Raw genomic sequence first — 19,734 nt, forward strand, 5'->3', positions numbered from 1 at the left:
CATTAAACCCATCTCAAAAGGTCTCTTTGAGATTGCCTATCCTGAAAAGGAATACATGAGTTTTATTTTTGGTTATTTTAGTGAATAGCCATGAGAGGAATATACTTGAAATGTGACCACTGCTATTTAAAGTATACTTAGGCTTTGAGGAAAGAGTAATTTCATAGAATCGTGGAATTGTTAAGGTTGGAAAAGACCCTTAGGATCATCGAGTCCAACTGTTAATTTGAACAATTTCTTTTTAAAAAGGGGTTTTGGGTTAGTAGGGTGTGGGATTTTTTGTTTGCTTTTTGTTTTAAACAATGTCTGAGCAAATAAGCTTCCTGCCGCTCCCTCGCCTTTCTGAAAAGGTGATCTCAGAAGCTGTCTGAGGTGAACGAAGCTGGCAGCACTGTCCTGCTTAATCCCATCTCTGTCTTACCCATGCACTCTCAATAAACACAGCTGCCCCAGCCTGTACTTGTTATTTCTGTTCACAGAGCAAAGGTGGCACGAGAAGCTCTGTTACTGTGCCATCAGTCTGTGCAGCACTGCGTGCAGGAGGGGAAGGGGCAGCTGTACAGGCTAAGAGCCAGGCAGGAGCCCCGGGGGGCTGCACTAGCAGCAGGTGCCCCACCTGGCTTGCCTGGTGGCCAGGACAGAGGCAGGCACTCGCACAGGGTGGATAATGGACACACCTGTGCTGACACTGATCTGCACCCGATGCAGCTGGTGGCCACAGGGGAATTGCCCTTTTCAGAGGGCCGCTGATATTCCACGGTCTCATATTTGCAGAGGAGCATCCTATTCTCAGCTGAAGTCTCATATTCCCTCTCCTGTCTGCCCCTACGTAAAACCGGTAAGTATACTCACGCAGTACGCTTATCTAACTTGGAACGAAGAGCACTGACGGGCTTCGGCAGTTGGTGGCAGGGATCAAGCAGAGGCTTCACTGGATTTCACTTCCCTCCAGTGATCCTTGACAAGGTCCAGAGAGGGGCACTCTGAAGCACAACTGTTACCTTCTGAAAAATTGTTCTGTGTGACCACCTGTGACCCAAGGGTAATTGATGTAGTTGTCAGAGCTGTGAACGGTCAGAGCTGTGAACAGGGGAAACAAAGGTCTGTACCGCCAGCCTTAAGGAAATATGCACGTAGTTCTCATAAAAGCAACAATGAACCTTTTCCTTGGTAGGAGCAAACATGAATGCTCTGTGAGTAGAAGTAAGCTGCCTTACTTTGAAGGTGGCAGCACTTGTTCTTTGATAAGACTGCACTGGAAAGTACCTCTAGACTAAACTCTTCACTCCAGAAATTTTATACTTCAAATACAAATTCACACCGGCAATTAATTTGATAGCTCTATGCTAGAAATCATAAATAGAAATGAGTGAGAGGTCCAAGTTTCCCTACCAGATGATTCTATGTCAAATATTGTTAAAAATAATTGACAGAACTTTCTAAAGTCCAATAAAGTTTTCCTAATTTTGGAATGTAACTGAAAGTTTAACAAAAACAGTAATCTGTAGTTCACCAAACTCATTCTGTTCAGCAAGCCCCTATACTTAAATGTAAAATATCACATTTCTTTCAACAGAAGATTAAAAATTAGTAGATGTTCCTGTCAGGGTAGGTGAATAAAATAGGGCTCTCAAGCTCTTTCTTTCCTTTGCAGAACTAGATCAGTCCTGACTTCTTGTCCCATGAACTGAAGGAAACTCCAGCTGTCCACTTGAAGCAATTCCTTACTGTCTGAGACCTGGTTCTACACCCACTGAGCTGCCTCTTCATTTTGAAAGCACTATGAAATGATAGACCAATTCATCGCTTTGTATGCAAGGCTTTATTATCATCTTTAAATTAGCACAAGAAAATTCTACTCAAGTCAAAAAGTGCAAGAATGTTTTTTAAAAATACAGTTTTTCCCAAAGCAATTCCCAGTCCATCTAGCCTACAAATTACCATGTTATCACCCCTCCCTCTTACCAGGTTCAGTATTTTGAGTGAGACCCAGTAAAGGGACTGGAGAGAGAGGAGAAGAAAAACAAAACAAAACCAAAACAAAACCAAAACAAAACAAAAAACCCCACACAAAACTAAAATCCCCTTCTCCCACTACTCAACACCAGAAGCACTTAATCAGGAAATACTTTCCTACTTACAGTTCTCAACAACCTACTTCTGTATGTGCTCCCTTTTCTAAGAGAATGACGAAACACTCCCCCCCCCCCCAGTGCTAGAAAAAGAATATGTGGCCCTGTAGCCTAGCAATTAGGGCATTCACCTCTGAAAGGTGAAAGTTGGTCTTTTTTACTCCTCCAGAAGTTATTTTACCCTGGACAGCCACTGATAAATAACAGGTGCGTAATCAGGGACACACGGGCAGAGATTTCAACTACATACCCTGAATTCTAATAGGGCCAGGTCATTTAAATAAGGCTGCTTGAAATATGCAAGTTAACACAACCTATTACCTGTACACATAATTGGTTATATCTAGCAGTGTAACCACTTCAATTTATAAAAGAAAAGAAAACAGCACTTGTTTTCAGAAAGCTTTGATATCTTGGTAACTTGACCATATGTTTGAAGAGCAGTTGAGGGTGTACATACCTAAAGAAGCATATTCACAGTAAAAAAAAATCATGGTCATAGTGGAGCTAGTCCAGCAAAAGGGCCATGAAAAGGATAAGGGATTGGAGCATCTGTCATACAAGAAGCTGAGAGTGCTGCGATTGTTTAGCCTTAAGAGAAGGCTCAGGAGAGGCAGTAAAGACGACTGAGCCAGACACTTCTCAGTGGTGCCCAGTGAAAGCACAGGAGGCAACGGGCACAAACTGAAATGCAAGATATTCTACCTAAATGTAAGGTTTGGAGTTTTTTTGGTGGTTGGGTTTTCTTGTTTGTTTGTTTTGTTTTAAATACTGTGAGGCTGGTGAAACTCTGAACCAGATTCACCTGACAGGTTGTGGCATCTCCATCCTTGAAGATATTCTAAACTCAACTGGAAAAAGCCCTGAGCAGCCTGCACTAATTGACACCACTTTGAGCTGGGACTAGACCAGAGCTCCCTTCCAATCTCAAGTCGATGTTTCTATGTCCAATACATGATCAAATGTCTGTCGTGAGGATGGAAGAAGTAATTTAACCCCTATAACATTATATTGCATATTTATTTAATGATTTCAATCAACATTTCCTTGTCAATGTACAGTTGCCCATCAACGTGTCAAGACAGACCAGCGTGCTTTCTAGCTTTGCCCTATGAATCCATAAAGGCTATCAAAGTATTTATGACAAATAACTGAACACTATCACAGTATCCTCATGTTAAAATAAATTGCTTAAGTACCCCAAGATGTCTAAACCAAGATTATTATTCCTCAAGTTTTTTCAGAATGTAATTTTTTTACTTGCTTTTGCATAACCGCCAGATCAGCAGCAGCTCAGCCTGCCAGAGTGGGGAAGGAGTAACAGGCTGTAATTACTGACAAGCACACACAGCTCCCCTGCCTAATGAATCTTGCCTGTCACAGATTCAAAACCCACTGATGTGCTCCTAACATTTTTGACACACTTTGTACACTTTTACAATACTCATAGGAGTCATAATCTACAGTTTAAGATTAGATTACAGTTAAATTATGAACTATAGATAGAAGAGATTAAAAGCTTATCAGTACAAGCATAGCTCTGACTGTAGACTTGGCTCAGCTAGAAAGCTTGGGGTTGTGGGACAGAAGGCAAAAAAGTGCCAAACCCTGAACTCAAAGCAGCATAAGCAGTGTGCTGTTATTACCAACTTAAAACTAATCAAGTACATTTTGCTTAAAAGAGTGATTAATCAGAATTAATGCTTTTTAGCAGCATAGTAATTTTGATAGTTGCAGTATCCTGTAACTGAAGATGTAAGGACATAAAAAGAAAATGGTTTGTACCATGAGCAATTTTCATATGCATCCCCCTTAAAAAAAAAAGGCTGTATTGATGTCTAACCATTTAAAGTACAAAATTCACATGTAGTTTTACAACCACTACAATAGATGACAGAATGGTATTTTCGTAATTCTTTAATTAATTTCTTTTTCTGCTTCAAAGGAATAGTGGGGTCATTGTCTATCTCCTGAACCAATGCGAGAAGATGTTGATTTGTTTGTTGTTTTTGATCTTCATATTCTTTAGTTGTCACGCGCTGACAGAAGGTGAAGCCTTTGTAAGAAATCAGAGGTTCAGAGTAAGTTTAATGCATCATATAAGAGCCTGATTAATAAATATGAGCAGAAACATAGGTATATTGATATTCCAGTTCAGATGCGACTACAATTCTCTACAAACAATGTGAAACATAGCCTTCCACTGAGCATGGATGAACATCTAAACATTAATTGCAAAAATAAAATTGAAAAGCAGCATTACGATTGCAATATCACACATGATTTTGTATTGCAAACAGACCTGCAAGACAAAGAGTCAACATAGTTCTTGCAAACAGAAGCCCTAATGAAGAATGTTACACGACAAGAATGGCACCTTGCAGTTGTCATGGTCCAGTAATTCCCTGAGTGAATCTGATCTGTAGCAAGGCCGAGTACATAATACAAGTGAATAAATACTTTGGAGAAACAGTTGCCTCTGAACCACACCTCCAAATTCAGAAACAGAATCCAGGAACTTGTAGGCGACTAGACAGCTCAGCATGGTTTGGGCACCAGAAGCAGAGGTGATGGAACAGGCAGCAGTTCAGGGTGAGGGCAGAGCAAGGAACTGGAGCCTGAGACGCAACTTAAGCACTATTTAGCTTAAGTACTACTCTGCAAGGATTCAAGCCCCATCATTGGACAAGTGAGTTCTGGCCTGAGGAAAGACTGGCATTCAGCTACTCCACACATTAGTGAGCAAGTTGATAGAACAAATGTCAATTGCCCAAAGGAGAAGAAATTCTTACTGTTGGTTCTGTACAAACACCATCTTCTTAAGGCTTCACATAGAGAGTGGTAATAACCTGAGCTGCCAGAATTTTCATGTGGACCTCTCCTTCCCTTCTTTTACAATGAGTCTGTCAAACACCAAATGTGAAAGACTTTTTATGGTTTAGTAGAGTCAGATCAAGAAAACATAGCTCTTTCAAAAGGGAAAGCTTAGCAACTTCTGGCAAAGAGATTAACTCTTCAGGGTGGATCCTTCGGTCCAGTGGTTTCAAGTGGTTTACTAGATTAAAACCAACCCCAGAGTTCCCTCAGTGTTTTAAGGAACGTTTATTTGAAGCAGAGCTAATGATTACCTTCCTGCAACAGACTCCTTTTCTTGTCAGTGTCCCCCAGCCTTCCCTCCTGCTCCCACCTGCACTTCAGAAGTTCATCAGCTAAGAATGCCCACTAGCTCTCAGGGAAGATTTTCCTCCTGTCTCCTCCATGAGAAAAGGGAAAATGACACCAGAATATAAGGCACACAGGAAAACAGGAATATGCCACGCTGGAGAGCCTACAATCATATCAAACTAGCTATTTCAACAAGTAGATGGGATCTATATGCATTTACAGATTGAAACTCCAAAACTTAGTAGGGAGAGTATAGTATGGGGTTTGTACTTCAGCTGTCTGTTCAATCTGCTGATGGAGATCACACAGGCTCCAAGAATACTGCAGACAGGCAACTCCTTCCTCTGTTGCTCATCTCTCTATTCTTTGGCTACATGATATGCGATACTCAGAACATTGAACTGGAAGCAATTTGGACACATTCCAGAACCCACCACAGATGGTAGAAGATTCTGTACCAAAACTACTTCTCAGACAGCCACTATTAACCATATTATTAAACAGCACAATAACTTAGAGTATTATTCAGTTCCCTAATGGTTTCCCTTCAATGTTTAAGCACGTAGTGCACTGGCAACACAGAAGTCAAAAGGAAGAAGCTAAAGAGTCAGAGAGAAATTCAATTATTTAAGCCAACCCTTTTAATCACAGTGCTGAAAGATATTTTTGGCAGCAAGGCCAGATGGAATGTTAGCTCATAAAAGAAATGAGCTAGAAAACACTAATCCCACGTACACACCAAGTGTCAAATGCCTTCCTTTTAGGCTACAGTACCCTTCTCTAAGTCTTAAGCTCTTAATAAACTTCGTGCTTACACAGAAAAGGAAGAGTTCTTCAAACACTAAACAATCAAGGTCTGTGCTCAAGACATCTATTAGAACCTCAAACTACTGAGCTCTATGAGAATTTTTAGGTGTCTTGTGGCAGAAATGTAAGAATGCTGTTCCTAAATATAAAAATCACATCAAATTCACAAGCCAAATTATAAGCAAGTCACTTCAGGAAACACATTTTGAATTAATTTCTCCAGAAGTAGTTATTTGGTAAAAAATTTTGTAATGTGTTCAAACTAGATAATTAATAGAATCCTTGTTCTCTAATATTCAGAGGTCAGTGTTTTGCTTATAGCAGATAATTATTTGGTGAATTAGCCACTAGTCACTTTAATGCTTCACTTCTAATAAACAAAAAAAATATAGTCTATGCAAAATTATAGTCAACTGATGATAAATTGATTTGTATAGAAAGGTTTATATAAAAATGTGTATCACATCATCCACCTGAATCGATATCTGGATCTTGTCCTTCTAGCAAACTCTCAAATCTCCTACTAGTTAGTTCCAGAAGAGTTAAAGGAGTCTGAAAATACAATCCGACAAAGAAAAAAGTTACAAAAACAATACTTTTGTATTTTGAGAATGTAAAGCTTTCAGATGATCAATTTAGAAATCACATAATTAACTGCAGAAGAATCTATGCCTAGATTTATTTAGATACACATTCAAAATCTCTCCAAAAATTGCACTAAAACACATATACATATGCTTGTTCCTGATATTTCTGGCCAAAGAAATAGGAGGCAAGATGTTCTAGATGTTGTTTTCTAGTGAACTACGGCAAAAACTGTAGTGTAGACCTTGAACTCATTTCAGCTTATATAATACAAAAAGCTCTCAGCTGCAGTTGTGAAAAAGTGAGCCACCATCCACTCTGCTGTCACTGCTATGAAACAGTGGGCACTTTGTCAGATCTGGCTCCATCTCCAAACATGAATCAAAGCCCTAACCCTCCTGTCAGAACCGTTAGTAACAAAAAACAAAACAAAACCAAAAAACCCAAACCAAAACAAGAAAACCCACAACAACAAAAAGTATTTGGTTTTGGCTGTATATTAACATATACAAAACTCCCAGTAACCACTTGATACTTTCAAACTAAACTGGAGCTAATTAAAAAGATAAAAATCTCCCATGTCTCTCCAGTTGAGGTCAGAAGTGGAATTGAATGTGTTGTACAAAAACTAAATACCTTATGAAACCAAATCAGTGTTTCTGTGAGGCTTATTTGTAACTGGACAATAAGTGTCTAGAGCATTTTACAGCTATCTTGCAACACCTGAGACAATTAGTTCATCTCTGTCTAGTTTAGTGTTTTAATAAGGAATTTTATAGTTGAGGAAAACAGCAGTGAAACATCACAACTTTCATGTGCTGGTTGAATTCAGAAAGTCAATATAGGGTCTGGGAAGGTTGAATCTTTTCACATGTGTGACAATATGATAGGAAGTAAATAAAGGAGACTGTAAAATAAATCTGTATATTTACATAACTGATCAAGTTAAATAGAAAGCCCATTTCATTTTGTAGTTCTATTTATTTTCTTTAATTTGGAAGTTAACATTTCAAAGTACCAAAAGGAACTCTTAAGAGTTGTTAAAGCTGTACATGTACACTGGGACACCAGCCATCTTATATGTCACTCAGGGTACGTCAGCTGACTTCCAAAGGCAAAAGATGCTAAGAAGCCTAAAAATTTAGTAGACAGCCATCAGAAACAAGGTGCCAAAAGGTCTCTATAAAAGTTTCTTAATACTGCAAATGTTTTCTTAACACAAATGATGCAAATAAAGAGAGAGGATATTATATGTAAGGGATTGCAAAGCTCTCAAAGCTGTCCTCCATAGCCTGAAATAGTTTCTTACCCTACTTGACTGTACCATTAAACTGTAACAGATGGAATATTAAACTCTGCTGTCACACTGCTCATCTCCAGAAAGGCACTTCATGGCATTTAACGTTTAAAATTATAAAGCTGATGAGGTAAAAAAAATGCTACCTTGAAGAGCTCAGAGTGATTGTCCATCAGAAACTGAGTCAGCAGTTCTACCCGTGGTTTTGACAATGTCTTATTTCGTAAGATGAACTTCGTGCAAGTCTTGATGATCACCAATCTGTTATCAAACTAGAAAAAGAACCATCCAGATTTGGCATTAGATTTACTTGCAATGTGTCAGCAAAGACTAAGAATAAAGGGATGCTATTAGCGGGCAGAACATCTTGATATTTGTTTTACAACAAATCACATCAGAAGGAAGTAAAGAGAATACTTCTAACTCTGAAAAAAGTTAGCTTTACTACAGGAAAGTGCTATTTCCCACACTAAACACAACAGATACTTACTTGTTTTTGTAATTTGTAGCCCTCAGATTCGGATGCAATGGCTATGAATGTCAGGAGTCTATGTAGTTCTTCTCGGATATTTGGTGCTAATAATTTTAAATAAAGCTGTGATGCCTCTAGAGCTTGATCCATTTTTCCTTTCTCTGCAATGGAGTAAAACAATAAAAATGAACAGTTGCATTGGATACAGAGTCAAGAATACATATTTAAATTCCAATATTAATCCCATTTTTTTGTTGTTGTTTTTCCCTCCAAACAAAGCAGGTTATCTCAATGATGTCTAAAACCTTTTGACAAGACTCAATACAGCATTTAATCAATATAAGCTTAAAACCTTTGTCCCATAGCTTGTCAAGGAACAGATGTACTTGGACAATATATACAGGACGTTACCATGTTCTGTGTACAATGTGCAAACACTGAAGTGATGTTTGCACTGTTTGTGTTTACACCTCTTCATATTATATTCCAGGATTAATCTCAAAGTAATTAATGAGCTGAACAATTCTAACTTTCTCATTGCTTTGAGGTTTTGTTTGTTTGGGATTTTTTGGTTTGGTTTTTGTTTTCTTTTTTTGTTTGTTTGGGTTTTTTTGTTGTTGGTTCATTGGTTGGTGTCCTGTGTGTGTCCCCCACCACCACCTTTTTAAGCCATTAGGTTATACGTTTCTCAAGGAAATGTGATAAGGTGGAAATAATCTTCTATAAAAACCCCGTTAGATGATAATTCTAGTTATTTTCACTTTGACAGTGAGGAACTATCAAAATGCCAAATAACTTTCTTAAAGCAAGAGCAAGACAAGGACAAATACAGGAATAGAAGCTACATATGATTTTCTGGCCTCTGTCTTATTACTGCGACAGAGGTTATATTTTATAAGAAATAATCCAGGACTTTCAGGGGTGTACCACAAGCCATTTGAAACCATCTTTGTTTAAAAAGAACACCAAAAGAGCAAGTAAGTGACCCTTTTGCAAAAGAAGGGCAGAGAAAAAAGCAGGAAAGAGAACTGGACATTATCAAGACAGGTAGAAGTGTACATATAAAGACAGGAAGTTAAATCATTTCTAGATAAAAGTTTCTCTGATCTGTGATTAAAGCTTTATTGAGTTACTTTAAAAGACTGTAGGAAAAAAAAGAAAAAGTTCCAATGTAAATAGGTTCAATAAGCCACATGGACTAGTTTGACCAACTTCATTCATCTGTAACACAACTCAAGTACTCTAGATCTGTTTATTTTAAAGGCAACACGCACAGCAACATGTTTGCCTTCACAACAGATCTGTATTATCAGCCATCTTAAATCAAACTGTTTAACAACTGAGGAAAATACAGTTACAACCGTATATACATTGATAACAAAATGAAGTCATACTTCAGCTAACTGCAGTACTTCTCAAATTAATTTTGAAAGTATTTAAATATGTGAATGTTCATAGTTAGTTTGAGCTCTCTTGCACTAGAATCAGAATAACAGTACTTCATCAAAGTAAGGTTAACTGCACCGGATTCTACTTGAAAATTATTATTAGAATCCAAGTTGTTATGCACTGATGACCATAATCTATTCCATAGCACTGAGAGGGAAAAATGGTTGTAAAGTAGTTAAGCACAATCTCCTAACAGTGATCTAGTATGAACTAGAACACAGCTGAGGACCCAAGAACACAGACTAATGTATTCAAACAGAGAATGATTTCCTAATGATAAAATTATGGCTACTACTTCATCAAAAGGAACTAAAGCATTAGAAACTGCTTGTGAGATAATCTTACTCAAGTTGGAAAGAAGACAAAATTAGAGCAAGAATAAGAAAGCAGAATAGCCCTGGACATTCATGGGTCATGTAGTTTAGATCAAGTAGGTACTTAATCATAGAACCAGAGAATAGTTTGGGTTGGAAGGGACCTTTAAAGGTCATCTAGTCCTACCCCCCTTAATAAGGAGAGACCTACAGGCTACTAAAGCACTACAGTAATTCTGCAGAATTATGACACTGTTTTCCCTTGCCTACAGATTTGGCTGTTTTGATTCTTTAATGTAGTAATACTCTACAATATTGGTTTATATAAATTTTGTATTTAAAGTATGTATACAAACTATAACATCTTTAATTTAAGTGAACATTTAGCAGAAGTTACCAGTAGCTAAGTCAGTTATTTCAAATTGGCATTCTTTTTTTATGGATGGGTTATGTAATTTTGCAATAGTTTCCCCTTCATGACTTCTATTATAATTTGATTTTTTTTTTCTCCTTAGCAAAGTACTACTGATAAAAATATCGCCTTTTATATTTTCATGAGGTTTTGGCCACAGGATCCACCACTCTGCTCCGATTTTTACACAGGCCAACTGTGCTCCTATGCCAGTAAGCTCGTCATAGTTGTCTAAAAACCTGAAACTTGTGATAACACTCCATAAACCCTACAGAACTAAAGAAGCAACAGGGCCTATTTAGGATAGGATTAATCTTAAACTTCTATTTAATCTAAACCCTTCTGTTTTACTTGTGAGCATATGTAGGGAGGGTTTTTTTTTGGGGGGGGGGGGGAATCACAGCCTGAATCATAATCTCAACAGCCCCTTTTATCATTTTAAATAACTTCTATTACTAAAAAAGCCCTAAGACCAGAACTTACAAAATCTTACTCTGATTAACAAGAAAACTTTATAGCAATGATTTTACTTTTATGTTATTAGTCATAAGCAGCAATAAGGGAAATTCTGACTAGTGGTAAGAAATTTTCACGAGAGTAGTTATATACGCTGAAACAGGTTACCCACAGAGGCTGGTGACTCTCTATCCTTGCAGATTTTCAAAATTCAGCTGGACCAAACCCCAACCAACTTGATCTAACTTTGAAATTTGTCCTTGCCTTGAGCAGAGGTTCTGACTAGCGACCTCGAGCGTTCCCTTCCAACCTACAAATTAAAGTGCATCTGCAATAGCATTGCAAATGGTATTATGATTCAGTCACTTAACACTTAGTAAGTTACATCCTTTATACAGCTTTCACTTGTATTTTTTTGTTCCAGGTTGCTCTTACCTATAAGTTCTATAATTCCTGAATGAATATTGAGATCCTGAGTGTCAAGAAGGGAGTCCTTCTTTTGACTATAATACTTTATTATAATGTCAAAAAGAATCTTCTTGTATGTACTCAGACTGCTGGGTTTGTTAGTGCTTTGAGGTAACTGCTGACTAACCATCACTATGAATTGGTCTGGGAAATACTCCAAGCATTCAACTGCAGCATAGAGCCATTTGTCAAGCCTGTAGAAGGAAAAGTTAGTTTTAGTGCTTAAAGTGCTCTTCCTAGTCTTATTTAATCTTTTAAAGAAAATTAGATAGAAATAACCATGCAGGTATAGTCACATATTTGAACCACAGCATTAAACTTGTTGCTTATTAAGCAGTTTATGTAACTTATTTCACTATAGCAGTTCAAGGACTTGCTCAAAACAAGCAACTTCCATGGTTTTCCTATGCTACAGACAACACACCTGAGGTATGCCCAGATCAAAACAAGCTGCAATCATGCCAGACTGTCACTGACCCCAGGGCACTTGCCTGATTCAGCTAGTATTTCAAACCAAACACCACCCCACTATTACTCCAACACACACAATGAAAACCCACCAGAGCTAACCAGGGTGAAAAAGCAAGGGACTGGATCTTTACAGAAAAGAAAGATGACAATTAGTCCGAAAACAGAGAAAAATAAAAATAGTTTAAATACCAGAAGGTTGTGGAAGCAGTTTGTTATATGACCTACTATAAAGGCATGACTTTTCTTAAACATTTGTTGCCTGTATGACTTAACTAGGGAGAGAAAAACATAAGCAGAACCTAAAATTCAGGTAGACAACTTATTGTTCAAAGAGACAGTAAGGTCAGAGGAAAAAGCCACTAACTCAACCATTTTGTACAGAAGAAATCTAAAATTATAGAACTGTAGGGGGCAGAGGGAGAATTACTTTTATCTGACTCTCCAGATATAAAATAATTTGAACTGAATCAATAACTTATGAGAAGATGCAAATATTAAAGATCCACAGAATCTTCACAGAATCTTATTTTTATCATGGAGAGCAGAAACAAAGATTTTAAACTTGCTGCTGGAAAGCTAGATAAACATGAACTTTTGTTAGAACCAACAAGGATTGTATAACTCTTGGATGCATAAATGGGGTAATACAGTAAAGTAGAAATAGGATCATGACCTCCCTTTAGTTATGAACCCATGAGCAGTGCAATCACTGCAAGCAGGATTTGATTACAGTTTTTAAGTACATACATGGAGAGCAGGTATTTGATTATTTCAAGCATAACATGACACTATTTGAAAACTGAAGCCAGAAAATTTGATATGTAAATTGTGCTTACTCCCCTGCCTTCATACTGCGGGCAATTAATCCTACAACTTCTTGTAATACTGGTGGCTATTCTTCATACCTTGAATTTTCCATTTCTCTGGCATGCTATAAGCCAGACCTAAATAATATACTGTCCACAAAGATGGTACTCCAGCCACCCCAGTTAAGTAATTGTAGAATAAAGTAATGAAGCAAGCATTTAATTTTCTTAACACTCATCTGCTATACTAGCAAAGACCCAAATGTTACAGACACTTAACACAGAATAATACAGAGTAAGAACCACATATGAGATCTTTTAAGAGACATAAACCCACCGATCACCCAAGAATCAAGTACAACAGAAGTATACAGCTCAAAAGAAACAGAGTTCATTAAACCATTCTAAGAGGAAAAACCTGTGGAGTTAAGATGCTATCCAGCAATAAATCTAGTTTGGAACCAAGAGTTTCATTAGCTTATATAAAACTCTAAACATATGTAAAAATATTAATATTTTCTCCCTAAAGCAAGAATACATAAAAACTGCAAGAAAGAGTCTCTTTAGGTACACAGATTGACCTCGATCTCACAAACAGGCAAAAATTGTATTGATTTGACAGAAATAAGCATTACTAAGACATATACACATGAGGAGACATGCCTTAACACATTCATTAAAGGTACATGCTAAGACAGAGATCAGGCCAAGTGCAATCAATATGAACACTTCAAAAATAAGAGAACATTTAAGGAAAAGAGCACTGATGACATGCAGCCACTTTCACTTTTACATTCTCATGATATAAGCATTCTTCAATGCTACGACTTAGCTTCTCCTTTTCTGTTGCTAACAATAGATGCCTTATTGACTTTATATCTTCACAGCACCACCACCAGGAACTGTGACAAACAAATAAAAAGCTTCAGAATAATTTTTTTCAAGTTCTAATATCTGTTAGAGAGACTTAAGAGTGAAGTGTCTGGTCTAGAAACTAGGAGTGTTTTCGACACCTGAGGTTGAAGTTTTAATGTATGCTTACAATCCTCAAATGTCCAATCCTAAACATATACTTTTTGTGAATTCCCTTACCACTTCTGAAAAGAAGTCAAAGGAAAGCACATTAATGCCACCCCTGTCTACAAGTGTAACGATGTCTATTTTGTTCACTTAACACAAATGTTTGATCAAGAGTAAAAATAAAGCATTTACTAACAAATCCATTTTATAGATGTATAACTTACTCAGGCAAGTTTAAGCTACGTGTAACCTCTCTGTCCAGGAAAGTATTTGAGATAATCAGGTCTTCCTCTTTGCCAAAACAGTCTGGTTTTGCCTTCACTGAAGACACCAAGATATCTTCTAGAAGTGGAACATCAATTAACTGCAGCAGTCGTAGCAGAGTTTGCTGTTTCCAGACATCTTCTATTACTGATACCATAAACAAACAAAAAACCACCCTCAGAAATAAGATCTTACGTAAAACACCAACCTTTGTTTTTACTCACTCAAGAATGTTTTAAGTGTTCAAAGAAAACAAAGTAACAGCATAGTGTGAAGTTTCTGTGTTGGGGAAGAAGGGATCAAAACAGGAATACTGAGAAAGAAGGCTTTAAAGAGAACATATCTCTCCCCCATAACATTAGAATTAGTAATAACCTACCCTAATTAGTAATATGTACAAGAAAAGACAAGTGAATAGCAAAGGAATCGTAATACAGATGTGTTTAATCGTAAAACCTATCTCCTTCTGAAGTGGTATTTGCATAAATAGAATCCATGCATAAATAGCACCATCCTGCAAAAACTTAAACTCCTTTTATTTCCTTCTTTACTTACTATGAGCATTTACCTATTTAGCACTCATTTAGCTGTTTTGTCATTAGTGACATGTTAAATTTAGGACTCTGAGGGGCAGTGTTTAACAGAAATGAGGTACTCCAAGTAGATACAGTGAAGAACAATCAAGATTTAAAATGAAAAATTCAATCCTCACCTCTTTTTGAAAGCAGATGAGTTGGTTCATTAACCAGGATCTTTGGAGGTAAAGATGTGTGAACATTTATTGATTGAAGAAGCTCCTCTACCCTCTTTTTATCAGCTGCTTCTAATGCTAAAGGGTTTGAAAGTGTTCTTTCACACTTCATTCTGCTTGGGGCGGGGGAGGGGGGGGGATGGATGTATAACAAAATATGATCAGGACACATTTATTTTTCTGTCACTTCCTAAATTGCTGTTAAATCAGCACTTTAGGGCTTCATTGTTTCTCGGGTCTATCCCACTGCTAGAAAACCAATCATCCACATCTGCTTTGTGAAAATGGCAAGGATATTGATTTCAAATACTGTCTATTAATTCCATTTCTTTTACCAGCTTCCAGCAAGTAGCTCATTCATGCTAATTGTCATATTTCAGCACAATTGACTGCAAAACAAAACAATTCCTAGGCTTATGCTACTGTGCCAGACTCTATTCTAAATAACAAAGAGCAGATCAAAGCAGTTTAACATTACCAAGAAATATTAGGTAGCACCTGTGATTTAGACATGACATTTCTCAAAACTGGCATGTAGTTTTCAAAAGTCTCCAATACTTGGATTAGACAGACACAACTTCATCTATAGTTAACCCACGTTAACTTAAAAAAAAAAAAATCAGAACAATTCAGAGTAACTCACCTGGAACATCTTTTTGTCTTTTGTTTGCAGATTTGCTCAGGAGACAAACTCTCATTGTCTTTATTCTTTTTCGGAAGAAGAGGAGTAAGACTGCTATCTACAAATTTATAGAGACTAGTGTTTGTGTCTTCAAACTCTGTTTCTTTCTCGTTCTTGAATAAGTAAAGCTTTGCTCCAACTGGTTCAAACACCTTGTGATCCATCAATGCTTGGCACACACGGACTCCCTTCAGCCGAGAAATATCATTGCAGCTTAGGTACATGCTTTGCATAAGATGGCTCAGTACCACATCAACAGCGTTTGAGCCAGTGAAACAGTTTTTATATGTTTTCAGATGTTGTCTACGTCTTTTGATTTCCACCTGACTGTGAAGAGCATGAATAATACTATTCCACAGCTGAGTTGCTTGAAAAGGACCATCACAATCTGCAAAATATTTATATGAAAGTTTTACAGATGTTTATAAAGCTTTACTTTAACATTTTAAAAAATATTTTTACTCTGTGAAATTAGTTATGTGTATATATATTTAAAAATTCTGCAGAAATCAGCTTAATTTTACAAAGACAGAGAAAGATAATACTTCATAAATCAGTCCTTCTTGTAAGGTGACTCACTCCCACTAGGGTAGAATCAACAGAAGAGAACAAAAAGACACTAAAACCAGGTGAGGAAGGCTTTTTTGTTATTACCACACATACTGTATGTATGTACACATACACATTAATTCATTACAGAATCACAGAATGGCTGAGGCTTGCAGGGACCTCTGGGATCCATCTGGTTCAACCTCTCCTGCTCAAGCAGGGTCACTCAGATCTGGTCGCCCAGGACCATGTCCAGACAGCTTTTGAATATCTCCAAAGGTGGAGCGCCCACAACCTCTCTGGGCACCAGTGAGAAGAGCCTGGCTCCGTCCTCTTTGCACTCTCCCTTCAGGTACTTGTAGACATCGATAAGAATCCCCTGAGCCTTCTCTTCTCCAGGCTGAGCAGTCCCAGCTCTCTCAGCCTCGCCTAGGGGAGATGCTCCTCCAGTCCCCAGTTTCTCCTCCACATATCACTCTCAGCTCTGCAGACGCCAAACCACCATTCGCAACACATTAAACCTGCCCGCCCCCCCCAACCTTTCGCTCCGAACACTTCGACGCAGCTCCACGCTCAACCCTAGCGGCCGCAGCCTTGTGGGGGTCCAGCCGGAGGAGGCTCCTCTCTCCTCGGTACGGCTGCCGACCCCCGCGCTAGCTCCTTCCCGCCCGCCGGCCAACGGCCTCTCCCGCGGCACCGGCAGCCGGAGGCACCCGTCCAACGGGCGGGCGCGCGCCGGCCCCTCAGAGCCCGCTCCGCTCCCCGGTGAGACACGGAGACGCCGCCAGCCCCACAGGCGCTGCGGAAGAAAAAGCCGCGGCAGCGGAGAGACGGGGATGACTCTCTTCCCCCACCTCGCCGCCGCCGCCCGCTCCCCCGCCGCGGCTCTAACTCGCTCTGACTCCGGAGCCTCCTGAACCGCGGAGTCAAATAAACCGCCATCACCGCGGCTGGCGGAAGCCGGGAGAGTGCATCACTTCCCGCCCGCCGCCGCCTCCCGCCGCCGCCGCCCCAGCACCGCCCCTCCGGGGCGGAAGTGAGGCGCGCTCCGGCCGCCCCCCTCCCCCGGCGCTGTGGCTGTCGCTATGGAGTAGCTGGAGCGGGACGGGGCCGAGCTGGGGCCGAAGCGAGAGACGGAGCGGGCGTGACAGGCGGCCCGCCGGGCCCACAGAGCGACGGGCAGCCGGGCGCTGCGCCGGCAGCTTCCCGCGGGCTCAGGTAAGAGACCTGTCCCCCGCGCCCCGGGGCAGGAGGGGCTGCCCGTGGCCTAGTGCCGCTGCGCGGGGCGGGCAGGGCCGTATGGCTCCGCAGGACTGGCGATGGCGGTCTCGGGTCCCGGGAGCCCGGCGCTGAGGGGTGGAGGGGAAGGGGGCCGCCCTGGAGCCGCGATCGTTGCGTGAGCAGGGCCTGGCGGGGACCATTGAGCCGCCCGAGCCGGCGGGTCGCGGGTCACCTGCCCGCAAGCGCCGCTCGCCGCCGCTCGGCTCTGCCCGCGGCCGCCGCCCGCCCCAGGCACGCTCCCTCCCGGCTGCCCCGCCGAGCAGCGAGCGCAGTCACCGGCCCTGCGGCGGCGGGAAGGAGGGGATTCCCTGCGCGCCGCTGGAGGGGGTTTCTCGGCGGAACGGTGCGAGTCCGGTCTCACTGTAAACAACAGTAAATAACAGTCCGGTAGGACTGTCCCGCAGGGTGCAGTTCAGGGGTTTGTGCAGCATATAGGTTAGGTTTCTCCTGTCAGCAGGTGACAGACAGATCCCCGTGCACGGATCTCGTTCCGTGAGTTTTTGGTAGGCTTTCGGTTGCAGCTCAGTACCGAAATGCTGAATAAAAATCATGAAGGTGACTTGCTCTGAGGGCAGCTACACCGTGCACAGTGCATCATTGCATTTGATCCTCCCGTTGTTTTTGTAACAAATGCAAAAGGTTGGTTGTGCCTGAATTTTTTTTTTCTTTTTTTTTTTTTGTGATACTTGGTTGTTCTAGCACCTGTTTCTTCTGTGAATTCATCATTGTTTGGGTCTGATGGATAGGATGGAAGTTTGGGTTGGGTGGCATGAAGTACCCACACACCTGCCTGCTGCCTTGGTTCACAAACGGGAATCCCAGCTTGTTACAGGTCAAAATACTACAGATGATGCACCGCTGTACAGTGTGCACCTATGCCTGTGCATCAGATAAAGCTATGAATCAGTTCAAGGATAAATTAACAGTTTTAAATCATGCGGTTGTTTTACATGAGTGAGAATTAAACAATGGTAAGGAATCTTTGTTTTGGATTTACCTTTATTTCAACAATTTGAATGTTTTTGCCTCATTTCTTATTGCTGTGTTCACTGTGTTGCCAAGTGATTAGGTCGTCATTGTGCTGATGTATTGTCGCTGATGTACATCAGCATGAAGACCATTATTGATTGTGAGGGGAATTAATGAAAACAACACATTGACCACCCAGATTTCTTCTTATTATTATGTTCCATGTTTCATGGACTTAGTAGCATTAATACTACCCATGAAATTCAAACAGGAAGAAATCAAAGTTCTTAAACATTTATTGCACGTCCTGTGTTGCTTGTCTGAACAGTTACTCTTAAGACCTTGTACTTTTCTCATTTATTACTTGTTAACTTGAAATGAAAGTTTCACTGTGGGTGACTGACTTTTCTTTATTGTCCCATGGCTGTTAATTTTTCTATAAAGAGTAGTTCAGTCTTAAAAGAATGGAACAAACCAGTTTTCGTACAGTTGAGAACTGAAGTTGCGTATTTCAGATGTGGTTCAATCATCATGATTTGTGGTATTATAGATACTACCCAAAATAGGTTGGGTTTTTTTGGCATGGATTTTCTAGGTACATCATTCATGTTGACATATATTGAGTTTGAGTTTTTACTGAAGTTCGTAACAACAATCATTTTTGTAAAGCAAAATATGCTATTTTAGATTACAGTCCAAATGTTAACATGAGGATTTCTACAAATTTACAGTGTTAGATGGACTTAAACTTAAAACCCAACCTGCTTATTGAGAAGTAAGTTTCTCAGTACTCCTTACACAGTAGCTAAATTAAACAGTAGTTTGCATACTGTCAAGCTGGAGAGGAACAGGTTGGACAGGGCCTACCAGGCTTGCTTTTTAAATCCTAACCCTTCAGACACTGGAATGCTGTTAACATTCTTGGCTAGTGGCTTTCCAGGCTTCTCACTGCAGTTAGTCTGTCACCCATAGCAGAAGGCACTTCTGATTTAATCAATACTACACCATGTTTGCACCACCTGTGTAGAGAAGCTCCCTTTCAGATTTATACAAAGGAATTTGAACATGCATGCACATGCATTTCCTTCATAATATCTCCACACTTAATTTTGCAAATCATCTCTTTACTTTTGAGAGTTCTAACACAAGATTGTTTTGCATTGATATTAGAGAAGGTTTGATGGCTGGGAGTGAATGAAACAATGCAAAAAGCACAAGATTTGAAACCAAATAAATTAGATTTGTGGTTATCTTAAACTCATTAGGATTGATTTTATAGTCCTTTAGCATATAGAGTTTGCCCCATGTAATAGCTGCAGAATAAAATCTCTGAGAGCTGGAAATACCTATAGCTACTATTTAGAATACTCCATGATCCTTGTTT

At 39.8% G+C, this 19,734-nt stretch overlaps 2 protein-coding genes across 4 annotated transcripts in view; one reads left to right on the top strand and one right to left on the bottom strand.

The window, feature by feature from the left end:
* Positions 1–1,018: 1,018 nt before the first annotated feature.
* DEPDC4 (DEP domain containing 4) lies at positions 1,019–17,067 on the bottom strand. Of its 2 annotated transcripts, XM_087764296.1 has the most exons (9): positions 16,955–17,067; positions 15,513–15,939; positions 14,831–14,982; positions 14,079–14,265; positions 11,525–11,751; positions 8,477–8,619; positions 8,133–8,258; positions 6,578–6,656; positions 2,227–4,188 (listed from the first exon to the last, which is right to left on the bottom strand). In XM_087764296.1, exons 1-9 carry the CDS (start codon positions 17,040–17,042, stop codon positions 3,971–3,973), a joined length of 1,647 nt encoding a protein of 548 aa, XP_087620422.1. In that variant the 5' UTR covers positions 17,043–17,067; the 3' UTR covers positions 2,227–3,970. The 2 variants fall into 2 exon arrangements, with proteins under 2 accessions (XP_087620423.1, XP_087620422.1); XM_087764297.1 differs by lacking the exons at positions 2,227–4,188; positions 6,578–6,656 and adding an exon at positions 1,019–1,080.
* A 70-nt stretch (positions 17,068–17,137) lies between these two features.
* SCYL2 (SCY1 like pseudokinase 2) overlaps positions 17,138–19,734 on the top strand; it is a 41,185-nt gene continuing 38,588 nt past the window's right edge. Inside the window, exon 1 of one of the 2 annotated variants that reach the window (XM_087764295.1) lies at positions 17,138–17,318. The gene's annotated coding sequence lies outside the window, so the exon portion shown is untranslated. The remainder of the gene's footprint in view (positions 17,319–19,734) is intronic. The other variant, XM_087764294.1, reaches the window with a different exon arrangement.

This window comes from Nipponia nippon, unplaced genomic scaffold, assembly GCF_047370975.1.
Source record: "Nipponia nippon isolate SJK-2023a ecotype South Korea unplaced genomic scaffold, ASM4737097v1 scaffold_3, whole genome shotgun sequence".
NCBI lineage: Eukaryota > Metazoa > Chordata > Aves > Pelecaniformes > Threskiornithidae > Nipponia > Nipponia nippon.

What these genes read in the sequence shown, in the direction of transcription:
- DEPDC4 (XM_087764296.1), bottom strand. Translation starts at nt 17,042, where the DNA reads ATGGCGGTTTATTTGACTCCGCGGTTCAGGAGGCTCCGGAGTCAGAGC. An exon ending in CGTAGCTTAAACTTGCCTGA is followed by an intron (nt 11,752 to 14,078) that starts GTAAGTTATACA and finishes TTCCTTCTACAG; the next exon opens with GCTTGACAAATGGCTCTATG. An exon ending in ATCACTCTGAGCTCTTCAAG is followed by an intron (nt 6,657 to 8,132) that starts GTAGCATTTTTT and finishes TTGTATTTTCAG; the next exon opens with ACTCCTTTAACTCTTCTGGA.